Consider the following 20135-nt stretch of genomic DNA (forward strand, 5'->3'; position numbering starts at 1 on the left):
GAGCCTGCTCTCCGGCCCCAAGCCATCCACACCCCACCCCAGAGGCCTGCCTGCTTCCATCTGAATGTTCGTGTCCCCCCAAATTCACAGGCTGGAATCCTGACGCCCAATGTGATGGTTGAGGAGGTGGGGCCTTTGGGAGGTGACTAGGTCATGAGGGGAGAGCCCTCAGGAATGGGATCGGGGCTCTCATAAACAGACCCCACAGAGCTCTCTAGCTCCTTCTGCCACGTGAGGACCCAAGGAGAAGTCTGCGATCCCGAAGAGGGTTCTCACCAGAACGCGGGCATCTTAGTGCCCCGAGCTCGGACTTCTGGCCTCCAGATTGTGAGAAACGGATGTCTGTTGCCTCCCAGCCACCCAGTGTGTGGTATTCTGTTAGAGCAGCCTGAACGGACTCAGACACTGCCCCTCCCCTCCTCTCCCGGATGTGTTTTGCTGACTCTGCACACCGGGGACCTCACAGCCCTACCTCTCTCTCACAAACAAGCTCGCCAGGCCTCACCCCTGCATCACCCCAGGTCATTCTGATTTCTGGCAGAGGGAGACCCAACCCCAGGAATCCTGACTCAGTCAGTTCAGCCCTCCGCACCAGCCTCTGCCCAGCGAGTGCCTCCTCCTGCCCAGGAAGCAGAAGCACTGGTGCCAAGAGCAGTGTGGCCTCTTAGATGTTCAGCCCCGGCAGGGCTCCTCTGGAGAGCAAAGCACCCTTGTGCAAGGTAGGAAAAAGGGCTCCCTCCAGGCAGATGCAGCCCAGAGGGTGCACAGCTCCTCAGACCCCGGGCTGGAGCACCTAACAGGGCCCTCCTACATGTTGCTTCCTGGCAGCTTGGATGGAGAGACGCACCTGAGCTGAGTTACCTCAGAAGGGCCAAGGAATCATCGCAGACACACCAAGTCTCTCCAGGCCTCCATCTGACTCCATCGGACACCCATGTCCACAGGTGCGCTATTCACAACGGACAAAAGGGGCACACAGCCCAATGTCCATCATTGGAAAAATGGATAAACAAAATGTGGTGTATTCACACAATGGAATATTATTCAGCCATAAAAAGGAAGGAAATTCTGACACGTGCTACAATACGGATAAACCTTGAGGACATTATCCTACGTGAAATAAGCAAGTCACAAAAGGACAGATACTGTCCGATTCCACTTCTCAGAGGTACCTGGAACAGGCAGACCCATAGAGACAGAAGGCAGAGTGGAGGTACCAGGGCTGGGGAGTTATTGTCTAATGGGTGCAGGGTTTCTGTTTGGGATGCTGGAGAACTTCTGGGAATGGAGAGTGGTGATAGTTGCACGACGCTGTGTGCGCACTTAGTGCCACGGAATGGAACACTTTAAAATGCTTAAAACAGTAAATTTTATGTATATTCTAAAAATTAAGTGTGCTCTGTATTGTGGCTTAAAAAAAGGAAATAGCCGTACCTGCCTTTACCGCTTTGAAAAGATATGAGAATTTATTATATTCCCCGTAAGACCTTGACACACCAAGAACAGTACCTCAATCCCTCATCCCCCGGCGCCAGCATCTCCACAGGGGCCCAACGCCACTGGACACATGGCAGTTTGAGACCCCGCCGGGTGAAGGGTGCCACACACATGGAAATGTCCCCTTCTTCCTGTCTGTTCCTTCCATGCACAGACCCCATCTCTATAGGCAGCTGGTTTCCCAGTAAGGCTGCGACAGCCCAGCCCATTCTGGGTACGTATCGACTGCCATCCTGTTATAAATCCTTCCCCACAAAGCACTGGAGACCGGTCCTCTCGCCGTGCCAAGAAGGCCTTTTCTGGCCATCTGTAATGCATTCAAAGGCAACCGGCAGGAAACGCAGCAAGAAAAACCCCTGCTCCACGCAACTGGTGGGCCCACCTCTCCTCCGGCTCGTGGCCGGCAGCAGGAAGTCAGCCTTCCTTGGGACACGGAACATCTGTGGGTGCCTGAAAGCTGCCGGGCGTCTGGCAGGGGCTAAATGGCCTTGGGACAGATGCTCGCAAAATTTGGTAAGGAACGCACGCTGTATTGAGGTTTTAAATGAGCTCTGAAGAAAACTCATTTGAAAAAACCAAAACAAACCCCAGACCCTAAGAGGGGAAAAAAAGAAAACATTATATGAAAACTAACCTCAAAAATGCTTTCTTCTGATTTCTATGGACAATTAGACCACAATTTCGAGTAGTTTGAATCCTTCTTCTTGTGGGTCCCCCTCCAATCTGGTGTTGTCAGCTGCTCCTTCCTCATAGCGACAGTTTCATTTTTTGAAACTAAAAGCTGAGGACCTCAAAGGGTTGCAGTGGTGAGCTAGGGACAGCCCGTACAGGCTTGCAAGGGCTGACTGTCAAATTCCCAGGAATGCGGCGAGCCAATGATTAAATGATTAAACGTTATGTGATGTAAGTTTACAATGAAATGCATTCCATCTTTTAAAAAAGAGCACTGGAGACTCATCACTTCCTATTTATCTCGCTACATTGAACTATTATCTACGCTTTCTGTAGGAGTTGACAACTTTTTCCAGAAAGGGCCAGGGAGTAAATGTCTTAGGTTCTGAGTGTCTGTCTCAGCCACGCCACTCTGCCACTGGAGTGCAAAGGTAACCAGGGACGATACATAAATGAATGAGTGTGGCTGTGTTCCTATAAAACTTTGTTTACAAAAGCCAGTGGCAGGCTGGATTTCGAGGCTGGGCAACAGTTTGCTGACTGGCGCTCTTGAAATTGTTTCCAACTATTGCATCCGTGTAGTGGGGATGCTGTACAGCAGCGTTCTAACACACATCTCTTCCCCACTCTGGGTTCAGGGATGGCATATCCACGGCTTGGAATGTGGTGGCGGGAGAGTTACCATCACAGAAATCATCCAATGCTACAAATCAGGGCTTGATTTATCATTTTTTTGATTATCTAGATTTAAGAAAGTGATAGAGAAAACTGTAGTAACGCAGATCAAAAGTATCTCACGTTTATAGCCATACGGTGAATAGCACAAAGAAATGAGGACACCTTCTCTCGGTACCTGAAGACTATTATCCGGTTCAGCAAGGACGTCACTCTCGTCACCAACAGTCGAGCGAAGTCCCAACACACATCTTTGTCGTTCCCCTTTCATCTTACTCACTGACTTAAATGAAAGCATCAGCCGACTCTTAGGTCAGATCGACACTTGTTTGTCAATTTCATTCTAAGGTGGGCCGGGGATACAAGAATTGGGCAAAAATCAACAAACGCATTCTGTGAGAATCAACTGACTATGTGAAATTTACAGCAGAGTAGTATTATTTGTAAATTGTATGTTAAACAGCCTTTTTATAAGTAAAATGTATAATAAACATATATTTGTATATGAGCAAATTTATTCAGAGAGCAAGTTGTTGAACATTTACTGGCACAACACTGATAGGGAGACAAAAGAACTTACAGATGAATTGGGCAGCAAGACCTAAAAACGTGTGCATGTGTGTGTGTGTGTGTGTGTGTGTGTGAGAGAGAGAGAGAGACAGAAAGAAACTAACCCTCCTCCCAGCCCACTGAACAGAGACAGCAAAACATACACAAACATTAACAAACAAAAAAGGAGCCTGTTTCCTGAAAACCTTTACTTCATAAAAACTGAATTGCGTTGGGTACTCAGTAGGTACAACTGGAATAAATTATGAACTGCTTCTCTTCGGTATTAACGGCAGATCCAGGACTCATCAAAACTCCTTTTTTCAAAAGTGACTTTCTGGGGAACTCATAACCCTTTACTTATGCTTCTCCTTCCCTGGAGAATGCCCCAATGCCCAAATCCTAGCCATCTGTGCCAGAGCATTCATTCATTCATCATTCATTCATTCTTCAAACGTTAACTTTGCTCCTATTACGCGTCCTTCCCTGAGCTCCAGATAGAAGCACAAATCAAACAGCCCTGCCTTCACATCAAAGGTCCTGCAGACAGCAGACTGAAATCTCTTCCTTCGTTGAGCCCCAGGGCATTCAGGACACAGTTCACTCTCTCGGTGGCATCAGCATTTCCAGCCTGCTGCCTCGGGAGTTCCTGAGTCCCTGGAAGGCAGGAGCCAGGGCTATTCCACCTTTACATGCTGCCCAGAGTCCAACCCAGTGCCTGGGCATTTGATCACTTGCTAGTGAATCAGTGATGCAGGAAGTACCGCCCTAGCTTCGTAACCCGCAGAGCATCCCCCATCCTGGTTTGCAAGTTAACCTCAACAGCTCACTGGACGCAGGCTAAATGGTGGGCTCCAGCTGGAAGGTGGGAGAAAATTATTTTAAGTGTGATTATCTTCTTCCTTCCTCAAAGGAAAGAGGAAGGTTACTTGAGTGTATGGGATAACGTTTCTCAATGTTTTAAACTCATGCTCTACCAACCAAGATGTGGGCACACTTTACCTCCGAGGTTTGCACTACAGAGCTCATTCCATCATCTAGAATTTCCCATTGATTAGGGGTTTTCACAGTACACTCGCATCTTACTAAAATGCGACCGTGCCCAGTCCTTGCCCCGGCCCCTCCTTAGCTTAAATCACGGTGTTCAACTACCTGCTCTGAAAATTGGTAATTAGAGGGAAAACCCTTGCGTTGCCCTTTTAGAAGGAATTTGATAGTTCATCTCCTGTTGATGAGAAAAAGGTCTTCTTTATAGAAAAATGTCAGCCAACAAATGTAGATCGGAATGACAGAATTTGCAAATGACCATTCTACAGCCCCCAAAGAAATAACTGATCCAGGCAAGGATCATCAATGGATGCCAAGACGATTCCACGAAATTTCCTGTTGGAGAACAGGGTTTTCACTTGGTGCCGAAGCATCACTCGCAGAATAAAACGCTAAGTGCAGAAGGAAAACAAATCTTTACAAGGGAGAGAGGTGGCCACCACCTGACCAGGTGATCAGTACCCAACCATGGGGCGCCCTGACATCACGTGCCCCCGATGAGGGGCTTAAGGCAGTGCTCAGAGTCATCTGGGACGTATTCTTGCCAAAATGTCAAGCCTGAATCTGGGACTTTAGTGCTAACTTCCAGTATCGGGGGAAAAAGAGGGCATAGAGAAAGGAGGTAAATGAAGCCAGGAGGAAGTGACCAGACAGATCAGAACGGGAAGCATTTTAAACAGCAAGGTTTAATATATGTATATACAGAAATGTATACATACATACATAGGTATACATACACACACACATCCGGGGAAGGGGAGGCGAGCACTGCTCCAAAGAGACACAACAACCAAACGTAATGCATGAACCTTGATAGGATCCTGGTTATACACATACATATAGATAGATAGAGAAAGAGATAGAGATAGATAGATAGATAGATAAAAGCAGCTATGAAAAAAGCAACTATAAACTTTTTTGGGAAGACCATAGGAGAAATTTGAATACGAAGTGGATATCAGATGCTATCAGGAGAGTACCCTTAGTTTTTTGCGTGTGGTGCTGGTATTACGACTATGGAGGAGAACGCCTTTATTTTTAGGAGACGTATGCTGAAGTGTTTAGGGTGGAGCGCCATGCTGTCTGCGACTTACTTCCAAATGGTTCAGCGCGCGCACACACACACACACACTTATACAAGATGAGGTTCTGAGAGCTTAAGCGAGCAGCTCAAGGTGACACAATCAACATGTGCCAAAACGATAAATATTTAGACGTGAAGTGTCATGATGTCTACAACCTATTTTCACACGGTACCAAAATAAATAGCTTTATAAGAAAGCAAATAAGATAAAATGCGAACTAACTTTTCACTCTTAAGTGGTGCACCCATGAATGACCATGGTACTATTATTTCAACGTTTTTATATGTGTGAAGGGTTTTAATACTAACATTAAGATGGAGGGGAAAAAAGACACAAGGGTGCAGGGTGGGGGTTACCACTGAATCTGAACTGAGAAACTTCAGGTGGCTCAAAGGTGTCTGTGGCTCTGGCCTGAACTGGAGCACTTTTCCACTGAATTCCACTGCTGACGGAGGAGCCCAGGGATGGTCCTGGGCTGCAGGGCCCGGTGCTGAGCTGAGCCTTTCTGCGTGGGCTGCGGAGGCCCTGCCAGTTCTTAGGATCTCAAAAACTTGAAAATATCAGGTGACAAATCAAAGAAACTCATAGGTCATCTCCAGCCTGCTTTTAAAAAATGAAAATACAAATGCAGAGTTGTCTAATGGGTATAGAGTTTCAGTTTTATAAGATGAGAAGCGTTCTGGAGATGGGTTGCACAACACAGTGAGTGCACTCAAACTGTACCTTTAAAGATGGCCAAGATGGGAAATTTTCTGTGACTTGTATTATAGCACAATTTTTTCAAAAGAAAAGAAATGAAAACACGGGTCTATTAAGACGTGTCCCTGAAAAATGAATTGGGTGCCTCGCCGAAACGGAACGCTCTACTGGTTGAAAAATAACCCAGGAGAGAAAAAGGGAAGATATGGTCCCTCCTCCCTCGCCTCCGCCTCCACCAGGTTTATAACGCAGCTGTGGAAAGAAGACATTGCGTGAATGATGGCATCGTCTGGTAGCCAATGGAATAGCCAGGAAGTGGAAGATTTAGGGGCCAAAGTGCACGGTGGGGACGGCCAGCAGTGCGGGGTCCAGCGGAGGTCCAGGCTGTGCACCTGGGAGGCTGAAGAAGGCTTCCTCAGAGGGACAAGTGGCCTGCGCCCTGAAGAGTGAGGAGCATTCTCGAGAGGGGAAGGCACTAGAAGCAGAGGACCCCCATGGAGGCAAAGGCAGAGACAGGGAAGGTACATGGCTTAACCAAAGGGCTGTCAGGGGCAAACCACCTGCCAGGATCTGAAGGGGCAGAGGCACAGAGAACCTGGAATTCTGCACTAACTGTGATCAACGGGGAGGTGATGAAAGGTTTTCACTGCAGGAATACCTGATAAATTGTGACTTTTCGGGAGATTAATTTTGAAGTGGGATGCAGGCAAGATGGAGACAGGGAGACCAATTAAGCAGCTATTATCAAAATCTAGGTAGGCTATGAGGCAGGATAGCCTGGGGTGGGGGCTGAGGGAGTGGAAAGAAACGGAGAGGCGCAGAGAATTGCTCTTAAGAGGAGAGCGCGAGGGTGAGAGGAAGGGAGGGAGGGCCTTGCTGAAGACAGTGGATAAGGGAAGATGCAGAGAGGAGTCTGTGCTCGCCCTGGGGCTGGGGCGAGTGTCTGGGCGTGCAGAAAGGACACCCAGGAGGGGCTGTCTGATGCAGCACACCAGAGGGGGAGCTGAGCTCTCTGTGGAGAAGAGGTCAGGACTGGAGGCAGACGGACCAGAATCAACACAGAGGGAACTCCGTCTGAGGCATGAGCGAGGGGCAGGGCTGGGCTGCCACAGAGCCAACTCCGCAGGGAGGAGCTGGGAGGAGCAGGCAGGACAGGAAGAGCTGGCAGGAAAGGTGTAAAAGTGGGTGTCATCAAAACTTCAGTAAAGAAAATACAGTTTTCAAAAAGCTCTAGGGCAGTCTACTATTTAACGAAACCCCCAATAATTCCATCTGGAAAACAAACAGCCCCCTAATCTAAGGCTGGATGATAACATGTCAGGTTTATGTAAAACAAGGCAGATTTCTATTTTCAACCGTCTTCTGCCATTAAGTGTTTGGTCTGAGCCTCTGAAAGTGGCAGGACTCATTTGGGTTCCGCGTTCTCTTTGGGTCGCGCCCTGCTTCTGCGAAAGATGGTGAGGAAGTACACAGTGATCAAGGACAAGGGCGTAGCTCAAGAGAACAGATGGCTGGAGTCTGGGGACGTGGCTAACAAGGCTGCCACTCGTGGGCAGGCCAAATGGAGCCAATGTCACCCAAATGTGACCAGTTTCACTTTCCCGATGTTTCCCTCTCTTCCTGCCAGTTGGGGGCAGATTCTGTCACATGCAAAGGGTACTCCAGCCCACAAGCTCTTAGCCCTTACCAGAAGAATCACAATACTGGCCAGCAGACCAAGGGGCCCAGGGCCTGTCAAAGGTCACCTGAAACCCCACACTGATGAGGCCACTAAGTCAGAAGGGACAGCGCTGAAGAGGAAATACATGCAAGGGCTATCCCCTCGTCTCTGAAATTGCTGAGAGAGAGAAAGAGAGAGAGAGAGAGAATATGAGCTCCTCCTGGACCAGCCAGATCATCACGTACAAATGCCGAGTGCCCCGAGTGGGTGGAACCCAAAGGAACCAAACATTACCGCGTCACCCTGTCCTCACGCGGGAGATGCATTCTGCGCCTTTCTCAGCTGCTCCCGTCCAAGCATCTCCTTTGTGTCACTGCCCCTCAGAGCCAGTGACAGCTGGGGCACGGCTGTGGCTGAAGCTGGCAAAGGTCTTTCCCACCCACTCAGCAGGCGCCTCGCCCACACAAGGACACCTCCAACGTGGCAGCTGCTGAAAAGCTACCTCCAGTCCATCATCCGAAGGAGCCCGCCCTTCGCGAAAACACTAACAACCCCAACGCCAAGGGGGAAACGGAAAAATGGCCTAGAAGACGTTCAAAAGGGGAAAAAAAAAGAGAGACAGAAATCGTCACCATAGATAGATGCCCCTGGAGTTGCTTGGCAACCATCTTTGCTAACACCTTCTCCCAAAAAGAAACAGTTTGAGTCAGCTCCTGAGATTTCCCTGAGGCCAAGACTCTGACCACAGAGGCCCCAAAGCCGGGGCCTTGGGATGAGAAAGCCTTTCACTGAGGGGGAGACCCGGGGCCTTATCAGCGGGCCACTGGTCGACACACCAGGGGGAAGAAAACTAGCCATTTTGCTTTAAGAACATGCTCTCCTACGCAGGGCTGGTACCAGGGCAATGAGGCACCCGGGGCAACATTTCCAGAGCCCTCGCTCTGCAGCCCGTGCACCTCTGTACATGTGCGCCCACCTGCCTCACCTTAGTTCTGGCCCTGCTTCGAGGGCAACAGAATGACACAGTGATTAAGAGCACAGTCTCTGGAATCAGGCTGCCTCTGGGTTCCAATCGCAGCTTAACTACTCCCCAGCTGTTTCACATTAGGCAAATCACTTAACCTCTCTGAGCCTGCTTCCTAATCTCTAAAATAAGGTTGAAAATAAGAATCGCCTCCTAGGTTGGTCACGACGATTAAACGAGAAAATGCACATTTACCTCTGTGCCTGGGACCTAGTCAATGCCCAGCCCATGGCAGCTAGGATCGTTATTTTTAAAAACACCTAAGCAGCTCCGAGAGCCCCTTAAACTGGACCCATGGAATCCAGATCTCGGGGCGTGATCTTTTAAATCTGGCATCTCTGCTTTTAAAGAGCCTCACAAAGGATCCTCAAGGTGGGCAGAGCTGAGAGCCACTTCTCATAACCAACGAGCAGCGGTCCTTGAAGTCTGGTGGACGTCGGAGCCAGGTGAGGAGCCTGCTTCAGAGCATATCCCTGTGCTCCACTCCCAGCCCTTCTGGCTCAGGGTGACTGCAGGCTGGGATGTGGAAGGCCTCGGTGATTTCAACGCGGGGTCCCCCAAATGACTGCCCTTTGGGAAACTGAAACCGATTCCCTCTTGGAAACTAGCAGCACAGGGAAGTCGGCCCGACTCCTTCGGTTTTTACTCCTGGCATCCTTAAAGAATCAGAGACAAGATGGATCAAAGGTGCCCAGTGAGCTCAGAGATGCTCCTGGAGCGGTAAGGATGCTGTCCATCCTCCATAAGTGGCCCTCTGCCAAGGCAAGGCAGAGGACCCAAGTGCCTGGGAAAAGTGACAATCATCATGACGAAAGCTTTCATTATTGAGTACCTACTGGATGCCAGATGGTATCTCGTTTATTTTCGCAGCCACCCTGAGGGCTACTATCATTCCTATTCTGAGGAAACCGAGGCTCAGAAAAGTTCTCTTGCCACTCAGCTAGTAAATGGCTGAGTCAAGATTTAAATAATGCTCCGTGAAACTTCCAAGACTGCAACGCCAAGGCACTTTTGTGGCAAAATAGGCGTCACCTAAAATTTACCATTTGAACCATTTTTAAGTGTACAATTCACTGTCGCCAGCATCCATCTCCTGAACTTTTTCACCTTTCCCAACTGGAACTCTGTACCCATTAAACACTAACTCTCCACTTCCTCCTCCCCCCAGCCCCTGGCACCCACCATCCTACTCTCCGTCTCCATGAATTCACTCTAGAAGCCTCATATAAATGGAATCATACTCCCTTTTGGGGCCAATATACTCTTAAAAGAGCCAGACACCACCCTGGTCTGAGAGGACCAAACTAGGAATGTGTCCCAACTCTCTTCCATACCCTGGTTAGTGTCATCAGTTTGGGTGTCCTGTCTCCCCCGACCCCAGGACTCTATAACCTATTGGTGTACTGGGGCAGGATCCTGCAGCACCCCCGAACCCAGCCACAGGTGTCTTTGCACCCTTAATATTTGGAGAACCCCAACTAGCTTCATAGAGCAGGTACACTGGTAACTGCATCTATGTTCAAAGAGCCCGTCACCGAGTCACTTTCATCTTTCCCATTATGGTGACCTGGTGTCACTTTGTCCCTAGAGAGAGTTTATTTGGTTTCCTTTTTTCCTTTAAGCACCTGATCCCTAAAATTGGCAAGCGGAACTGTGTTATGAAACCACAGGTACAAGGATAAAGCGTCTACGTAAAAAAAACGCTCTCCCCAGAGTGAATCCCAGCTTTACTTAGGGGTGACCGGCAAGCCAAGTCTAGCCCTGAATGGTAAGGACCCTGAGCCTCAGCCCACCTTCAAGAAGTGGTTTCCTGGGCTCTCATCACCAGCTCCAGGGCCTCAGGTCTAAATTCAGTCCGTCTGGCTGAAGGGGCCAATCAGAGCTCTGCCACAGGGGCGAGTGGGAGAGAGCCAGCCAAAAGGTATTTGCTGGGAGCCCATCCTTGGCAGAACACCGCACCAAGAGTTTTAGGAGAGAGGGACACGCAAGTCAGTCCTTGACATTCAGCTTCTACAATTGAGAAAAAGGCCAACCCATTGGCCAGCCCTCTCTCTCCATTATGGCTTCATTTGATTACTGCAGTCAGACTCCTGCGATTCCCACAAGGCGAGCCCAGAGTGGGGACTCCCAGGAGGCGCCCCGCAATGCTGGGGGAGCTGGGTGTCTTCCCTTGGCTCTCTCTTCCCACGGGAGGCTCGGGGAGCCCTCTCTGTGTGATGCCGAGCCGGCTGGGGCAGGGGTGATGCGGTCAGCAGGGAGAGGCTTCTCTTCCCCTTCTAGTGGGGGCTTGTCCTGGTCTCTGTGGTGCAGAGGGTCCTGCAGCCTCACGCCCGAGTTCCAGGATTCTCGGTGGTGTCTTTGTCATGAATAGTTGTTAGTTATTCTTGGGAGGGGGAGCAAAGTCTGGAATGACCCACGTTGCCATCTTGGTGACATCACTCCTATGGCAGTCACTAAATGATCATAGCTTCCCGTTTTGAACACTGGACCTCCTCAGAATACGGGGTCCTTGGACAAAAGGGATGTGACTAGGACAGGGTCTCACTGTGTCCATTACCATCATTTTATGTCTATGTCCCAAAGACGTCATGCATGAAACAAAGTGTCATGAGTGAAAGGGTGGCCCAAAGGATAGAAACACGCTGTATACAGAAAACGATGCAGGAACCAAATCTGCCTGACCTTTCTAAATCAATTCTGAAGCCAAGACGGCAGGCCCTGTGAACCACTGGCTAGAGCGAACACGGCCCTACAGCCCGAAATAATGCCACGGACTACTTAGCACACAGGTCAGGAGCCCTCCGGAGTCTGACCTCCTCTGCCCTTCCTATTTTCCAACCCTTAACAGGGAAATCCTGAAATTAGCCGCTTTGCTCTCCCTCGTGCACATGCTCATTCCAGACAAATCTCATGGGCGATCAAACCACGCAGAACCCAATTGTTACTTCTAGCCTGACTTAAAACGTAAACTGAAATGCTTAATGCCTCACCGCGGTGCTTCTGACATCGGGGCCACCATATACGGGATAATAAATGCCGTCATTATCCGAATCTGTGCCTTGGGGTGTCCTCTACCCACAGTGAGGGAGGCTGGGCACCCAGAATCAGAAGCTGCACCTCCCCACTGTCACAGCCACTGCAGAACGGGTCTGAAGGTCTGGAGGAGTCAGCCTGGAAACCCCTGGAGTAGAGCTCCTTGAAGGAATGGAGCCTTCTTGCTCTTTACATCCTCCCAAACGTAGCCCAGTGCCAGGGGACAGTCACAGCTCCACAAATGTCTGCACAGCGTTTAATAAGGCTGACTCCCCTGGAACGGAGGCCTGAGACATGGACAGATGGCAGCCGAATATTTCTGTGAACACCCTAGTCTACTTTTCTTGTGTTTTCACCTTTTCAGCTTCGCCTCACACCAGTGACTCTCTCTCTCTCTCTCTCTCTCTCTCTCTCTCTCTCTCTCTCTCTCGGAGTGATTTCGCCCCAGGGGGGCCTTTGGCCATGTCTGGAGACATTTTTGGTTATTTCAACTTGGGGGACGTAAGAGGCCACGGATGCCGCTAAACACCCTACAATGCACAGGACAGTTCCCCACCGCAAGGAAGTGCCTGGCTCAGAGTGTCAGTAATGCCACTGCCAAGACACTTTACCCTCCTCTCTGCTTTGTTATTTTTACTCCAGCGACACACTTTTTAGTTTCTAGAACATTCTATACTCTCTCCCATTTTGGGCCTTCTCACAGGTTGCTTCCTCTAACTCCACTCCACCCAGCCCTGCACATGATAACTTCCATTCATCCTCCAGGTTTTAGCTTAAACAAAATTTCCCCAGGGAGGCCGTCTCGGAGTCCCTACCCTGTATTAGCCCCCCCACCGTGCCCTCCAATGGCACCCCAATTTTCTTTCAGAGCACTCCCACAGTTGCCGTGAGTTTTCTACGTTTGGAAGCACCGTGAGGCCAAGGCTGTGCTTTTTCACACTGTGTCCCCAGGCTAGCCCAGTGCTGGCACACCGCGAGAGCTCACGGAGTCTCAAACGCATGACAGAGACCAAGAAAGCGGCAGGGGGTACCGAAACCATGCAGACGTCCAGGGCCTTGAACGATCATCCTTCTGTGCAGGCCCCAAAGAGAGAAGGTGGCAGCACCTTACAAGTTGGTACAGAGCACTCTCTAAGAGAAATGGAAACGGCAAGATGCTGGGCCACACTTAGAGTCTGCCATCACCTATGCGGGGAAAGCAAGAAGAAAAACTATACACGGATCTCCTTGAATGCACACAGAGTATCTTTAGAAGAATACACAAGTAACTGGGGACAGGAGTAGGAGGACGGCTTCCTTCTCACTGCATGCCCTTTTGAATTTCATAACATGTGAACAGTATTTTAAAAAACAAGAAACATTTAAAAGGGGCCAGCCCAGTGGTGTAGTGGCTAAGTTTGTGCGCTCTGCTTCTGCGGCCTGGGGTTTGTGGGTTTGGATCCCAGGCATGGACCTACACACTGGTCATCAAGCTGTGGAAGCATCCCACATAAAACAGAGGAAGATTGGCCCAGAGTTAGCTCAGTGACAATCTTCCTCACCAAAAAAATCAAAAAACAAAAAACCATATTCTTCTAGAATGACATATGATGAGAACCCAGCACAGAGTAACTGTGCTTAGAAGCCAGTATCACATACAGTGTAACAAGTGCGCCCCCCCACCCAGTTTCCTGTCTTGGAAGGTCCAGAGACACCTTTTCTCCACGTGAGAAGCTAGGCACATGGAAACACTGTACGTATAAAGAGAGACTCATTTCAGAAGCTTTATATTTTCAAAACTAGATGGTTTTGAAATGCCCTGTCTCAGCTTTGCTCTCTGGGTCACAGCACTCTCCCTCCTCCGTCGGTTGGACACAACTGTAAAGCTTCCTCATTCTCCAAGCCCTTCTCCTCTCTCCTCCCTACCGCCTTGAGGCCAAGCTGTCTCTCCTGTGCTTTCACCCGAAACGCCGGGCAAGAGAAGAGAGACGGCAACGAAACGTAAAAGTGAGCAAATGCGGCTGCTCATCAGCAAAAGGCGAGGAAGGTACGCTTCACGGAGAAGGAGGCTGAAATTAAGGGCGAAAACGAGGTTTATCTGTGTAATCTGCGGAGTGGTGTCTTCCCATCTCTTATCAGCATAGATAACGGAGTTGTCCGTGAAACGATAAAAGGAAGCCGTCTGCAGTTTCCCATAGATCCCCACCACTTGTCACTGGCTTCCCTGGCTTGGATTCTAAGAACCCATCTTTTCCTCCAATTTGCTCCCATCCAGCTACTTGCAAGGCCTCCAAACCCGAGCGGAACCTGTTCCCACACTCCCTGCCTCCTCCTGTGTTCCAGCCTCATGCCACCGGCTTCTCGGGAGAACAGCAAGATCTTACTGGCCCCAGAATAGTTTTCAGACTGGAAGCATTTCGTGAGTTTACCTACATCAAATCAAAACATCTGGGAACATGAAAACACAGATAAATGCCCAAAGTAATTCGTGTAGGCTTCCAAAACACCTGAACAAGGATTTATTCAGGAATTTCTTTTCTCAGTGATCAGATCAAACAACTTATTGATCATTTTTAAAGTTATTTTTTTAGACCTCCTGGTCCCCAGAAAGAACTTGGTAAACCTTCCTAGACACAGGCCCAAAACTGCCTAAGTATTCTCCTCTAGCTCGAGAAACGTTATCAGTGACTACAGACCAACTGCACTCCATTAAAAACATGGATATCACAGAAACTGGTTTTTAAAAACTCATTAGCTTTATAAAATTATGATAACATGGTTTACTCCAAAAATGAAATTTCTGATACAATATATCTTCTCAGTTCATCACTGATTAGTTAAGAATCCTAGTTAATTATAACACTAAAGTTTTCTAGAACTGGGCTTCATTAATAAATGATGATAATCATGATAACATTAAAAAAAAGAGTAAAGTCAAACACCCATAAAAGGCTTCCTATGTACTAAACGCTCTTGTATTATCTCAGTTAATCCTCACAACAACGCTGTTACCATCTCTGTTTCATACAGTTCAGCACACTTCTGAGCCATATGAATCCTGCTCCTTCTTCATGAACAGACGCTCTTAAAAAAAAAAAGTTGAGGTGAGGCCATTAGAAAAGGGGAACTTCTTTCTAAATCACAGAGCTTTTTCCCAATTAGCTTGAAAAAAGCCTTCAGATAAATCTATGAAGCTAGAGAGAGAAAATTATTTAAAAAGGTTAGCCAGACGAATGGCTTTCCTTGGAATTTTCTGTCCTAAACGCATTTCCCATCCTAGATGAGGCTAATAAGGTTCTGGGACCCCTCCTCTTAGGAATCCCAGGCCTGATGGATCCCGCTGACTGAGGTCAACTCAATCTCTACCTTGGGGAGCACATCACCCCAGGTTTTGGACTCAGACCCTCAGCTTTCCCAGAGTCCTACAGGCCACACACCATTCACAAACGACTTGCAGCAGAATACGCTTCTGCACGAGATGCAGTAATTTCTGCCACCAAGTCAGAAATTGAGAAAACAAACCCACTATGTAGTAGTTTAAGATGCACACATATATTTTAAATGAAGCCTTATTTCTTTTTCTCCCTAAAGCCCCAGTACATAGTTATATCCTATTTGTACGTCTTTCTAGTCCTTCTACATGGGATGCGCCTCAGCATGGCCTGATGAGCAGTGTGTAGGTCCATGGCCAGGATCTGAACCCGTGAACCCCGGGCCACCAAAGCAGGGAGCACACGAACTTAGCTGCCATGCCACCAGGCCGGCCTCCCAGTTTGACGTATTTTTAATATGAGGGCTTGATTTTTTTAAAAAAAACCTTTAAAAACAGCCTGTCTGGTATGACTGCATCTCAAATGTCAGTACATTCAATAGAAAAACTTAGGCTCAGAGGTCAGAGGGACCTTAAAGGACTTTTAATCCCACTCCCTTGCTTTCCAAGTGAAAGAACAGGTCCAGAGAAGGGAAATGATGTTGCCCAGGTCACATGTGGGAACTTAGGGAGCTGACCCAAAGTGCTCTCTCCCGCGCCCTCCCTCTCGCCGGGCTGCCCTGGATATAACCCCATGTGACCCCACCCAAGCGTAACACCTGCAAACCCAGGTGATGACGTGACAAGGTCCAAAAACACGTGCCAAATTCCCCCGACCGCAATTTTACCTAGCTTTGGATGAAATAATAACAGTGGTGTGAAGACTTCCTTACTGAGATTTCAAAGCCTTCAGTTAACATTTCATACTGACACAGGTGGAGAAGTGAAGCAGAAAAGGAGGAGGAATGCAGAAGGAACTATATCACAATAACCGATTATTCAAAAGGTCTGCAAGTCCTTCTTGTGTCTTCTCAAGCTGTGGCCAGAGAGAGGCAGAAGGCAAAATGATTCTTTTTTTCATATTTCCAGCCTAACTTCCATCCCTGAGCTTAGTCTATAAAAAATATCACAACACAACAATGTTCACAGCAGCATTATCCACTATAGCCAAAATGAGGAAACAAGCAAACGTCCATCCATGGATGCATAAACAGACTATGGTATATCCATGCAATGGAATATTACTCAGCCATAAAAAGGAATGAAATTCTGATATACGTGACAACATGGATGAACCAGGAAAATATTATGTTAAGTGAAGCCAGACACAAAGGGTTGGCATGATATATATATATATATGTATAGACTAGGGAAATTCATAGAGCCAGAAAATGGAATAGAGGTTACCAGGCTTGAGGGGAGACGGGAATGGGCACAGGGTTTCTGGTCGGGGTGACGAAAAAGTTCGGGAAATGGATAGTGATGACGGTTGTATAACATTGTGAACGTACTTAGTACCACTGAATCGTACACTTTAAAAATGGTTAAAATGGTAAATTTTACGTTATGTTTATTTTACCGCAACGAAAAAAATCCTATCAGAATCTGGAACCTACCCCTTCGTTTCTCAGTTGGAATGCCTAAGCTCTATCTTAGTCATTCACTACTATCAAAGCTCGCATTTCTCCTCACGACCTGCTTCCCACCAACAGTGTCAGGGTCAATCTATGTGTGCTCACACACAGGGATGAACACAATCACACCCAGGCCAATTTGTGTGCAGCAGAGACCCATTCACAAACACGGATCCATCCTGACACCTCCCGCATGACGGCTCCAACAAGAAGGCCCACGGCGAGACTAACACAACCAGTGTTTCTGCAGACCCTGCAGCCCAACGCTCTGACACGGGGTCCCAGCTCAACTCTTAGATTCCTCACCACGGCAGGATATATATTTCGTATACATGTACTCTGCTTAGGAAGAAGGCTGCAGCCCACACCAGGAAGACCTTCAGGAATTGCTAACCCAAGTTGGCTCCACCAGGCCCAGGAACAAAGAGATGTGAGCCCATGCATGGCTACCGGGTGAACTCAGCAACCGCACGCTACCTCAACAGTGGGTGTCCTTAATACAGATGCATATAATTAGGAGCTAAATCTTTGTACCTTTATAGGACAAAGGATATAATAAGCAAGATGTACAGCTTGTGACTTCTGAGGAGAGGAAGCTTTTCATTTTTCCTTAAAAGAAGCTATTTCTCACGAGGCAAAGAGAATCTGAGAACAAGAGTCCTCTGAAACAGAAGTAGGGAGGGGGGCACAGAATATGAGTCTTGTGTGTTATAGTCATAATCTATCACCCAGGCCTGAGAGGTGTCAATTCTGTGCCATACCATGACCTTTAGTCAACTTGAATTCAAAGGTTTTCACAACCTCATCTTCTTTGGTGGAAACCTTTCTGCTGCCAGGGGTCTGATAACCGAGTCCCTTGAGCTTGTAAAGATCTCAAGAGTTTGCCTGTGAAGACAAACCGTCTCGAAAGATACTTTCCATTGCCAACACACATGGACATTTAGCACAGATAAGCTGCCACTTGTGAGAAGTCCACTTGACATTATTCCCTTGTGCCTCCTGAAGCCACACGTCAAGACCACACTAAGATATTTAGAGGCAAACATCTTTAGAATAAGGTTTCATTCCCAATCAAAGTGTCTAATTAGCAGAAACACTATGCTACAGAGCTGTCCTTGAATATGCATGCATTTTAACCTCCATGTTATTTTTTCTGAAGCACAAATTTTCCTCTCGCTGGATGGTCAGGAAACGATTAGGCACAGAAAACCGACTGTCTTGGGTGTCGATCCACAAACGAGTTCCATCTTTCCAAGCGGGTTTCGGCTGCCTGACAGGATGACATTCAGGCTTAAGAGGGAGACCATTCTTTGGAGTCGAATGGCCTTTTCTCCATCCATTTTGGATGAGCAATGCTCCTGTGGCCTACTTATGGCTGAACTCCTTCAATACTTGCCCCCAACCTCTTTGCACCCCTTGAGCTTTCTTCCCACCCCCAATTTCAGCCAACCGTGTTGACAAGACATCAGTTAGCAAATCACGATTCAAAGGAAGCCATCCAATTGCGCAGCAGAAAGTGGCCTCTGGAGCTGCCCCATGTGAAGCCCATAGGCCAGAGTTACATATGGCAGGCTTGCAAACGCCAACAGGATATGATTTATTTATGACGACCATGTGTTTTTGATGCCCAGTGCCAGCAGGCTGTGGCTTCACTTGCCTGCCTCACTCTGGGATGACCTACCTACTCACTGTGTCCCATTTCAGGTACTATATTTCCATGCTGGGGAAAGAGAGGTGGGCAACTGGCTGGGGGGCTGCACACACAGATGCCCCTAACCCTGATCGCCACACAACAACCTTTGACCCAAGGCAAAGTGGGCCGAATGTAACTCGCCACAGAGGTTCGCCATGGACAGGGGTTTTCAGCGGAGAGTGGAGAAGTCGCTGCTCGAATGACTGACCATGTGGGGTTCATTAAACTGCTGTGTATTTACCCACAAGGAAGGCTGGGGTGCTTGTGAAGGGAGCCCCCCATCTTCCTTTCAGGGATTTCTACCCCCCACCATTTGGCAATGATGCTCCAAAGGCGAATGGCAGATAGACATCAGAAGGTCCAAATGTGGGCTCCAGTCAAAGTGCAGTAAACTTCTGCCTTCAACCGTCTGCCTCTTACCCCCCAGTTGTATTTATACTTTTAGAGAAGTTAACACGAAGCAGGAGTCACCTGGGTGTGCTCAATTTTTGACAAGCCTTAGTCACTCTGTACCCAGCAGAACAATTCACATTATAGTCGAAATCCTGTGAAGATTCTGCCACACATGCTAACACTAAAATGCCAGTAGCTCCACTTACCTTCTTTATTGAGCCTCATAACCTCCCTGCTTTTTCCACCCTCTTTTCCAGCCTCTTCTAAATCTACATCTGCAGATGAAAAAGAAAAGGAAAAAAGAAAATAAGGAAAAAAAAGAGAGAAAAAGGGGGAAAAAAGCCAAAGTCGGGGGGGGGGGGAGGGAGAGTGTTTATTTGCAAACAGATGGATATAAATACTGTCTATGAAAATCTTTCAATAATTGACAATGCAACATTTTCTCCCAAGTCCGGATTTCCATCTACCTGGCCCAGATAGGTACCAAAAAAAACTATGCAAGCAGCAACAGAGTAGCCTTTTAAACAGATACACCATGGGGCTGTGAAAGCCCACCCCGCGGGCTGCCACGGGGAGCCGGGCACAGCCAGCCAGCCTGCCGCCCTGCCAGCAGGGCCTCTCTCTGTGCACTGATGGTCTGTCTCCGGGTGTATTTATTTAGAGAGAGGGAGAAGCATGGACGACTCCGGGGGCCACTCTGTCTCACACACACACTTTTTCCCAGTGGCCCTAGGTGAATGGAAAGGTTACAGGATAATAAAGGGAGGAGGAGGCGGTGGGGTTCTTACTGTCGGAGCAGTGTAATTTGGCGGCGTCGATCCAGGAGGACCAGGGTTTGCCCAGAAACGCCTCCGGACTGGGCACTTTGCGATCCAGTGTCGCCATTGCTCTTCCTTCTTGTTGCTTTTTCCCTGTTCCTTCGGCAGCAGCAGCCGAGAGACACGGGATTCGAGAACGCTCCGACGTCATCTTCGGAACGTTCCGACATTGAGTGTTCTGAAAGCGGGAGGGAGGGAGGGATGGGAGGAGGGAGGCGGAGGAGGAGGAGAGAGAGGCGAGGAGGAGGAGCCGGCGCCCGGGCGCCCGCAGCCCGCGGCCACCAGGGGCAGCAGAGAGCGCCCGCCGCCCGCCCGCCGGGGAGGCCGCGCGGCCCGGCCAGCGCGCGCCGGGGACCGAGGCTGCCGC

At 48.6% G+C, this 20135-nt stretch overlaps 1 protein-coding gene across 4 annotated transcripts in view; it reads right to left on the reverse strand.

The window, feature by feature from the left end:
* Positions 1–20135, reverse strand: part of ATXN7L1 (ataxin 7 like 1) — a 221582-nt gene that overhangs the window by 199705 nt on the left and 1742 nt on the right. For all 4 annotated transcript variants that reach the window (XM_046670759.1, XM_046670758.1, XM_046670756.1 and 1 more), the window contains exons 2-3: positions 19739–19946; positions 19157–19225 (exon numbers count right to left, since the gene is read on the reverse strand). In XM_046670759.1, the coding sequence (XP_046526715.1) occupies positions 19157–19225; positions 19739–19919 (250 nt within the window). In that variant the 5' untranslated portion in view covers positions 19920–19946. The remainder of the gene's footprint in view (positions 1–19156; positions 19226–19738; positions 19947–20135) is intronic.

Source organism: Equus quagga, chromosome 8 (genome assembly GCF_021613505.1).
Source record: "Equus quagga isolate Etosha38 chromosome 8, UCLA_HA_Equagga_1.0, whole genome shotgun sequence".
In the NCBI taxonomy this organism is placed as follows: Eukaryota; Metazoa; Chordata; class Mammalia; order Perissodactyla; family Equidae; genus Equus; species Equus quagga.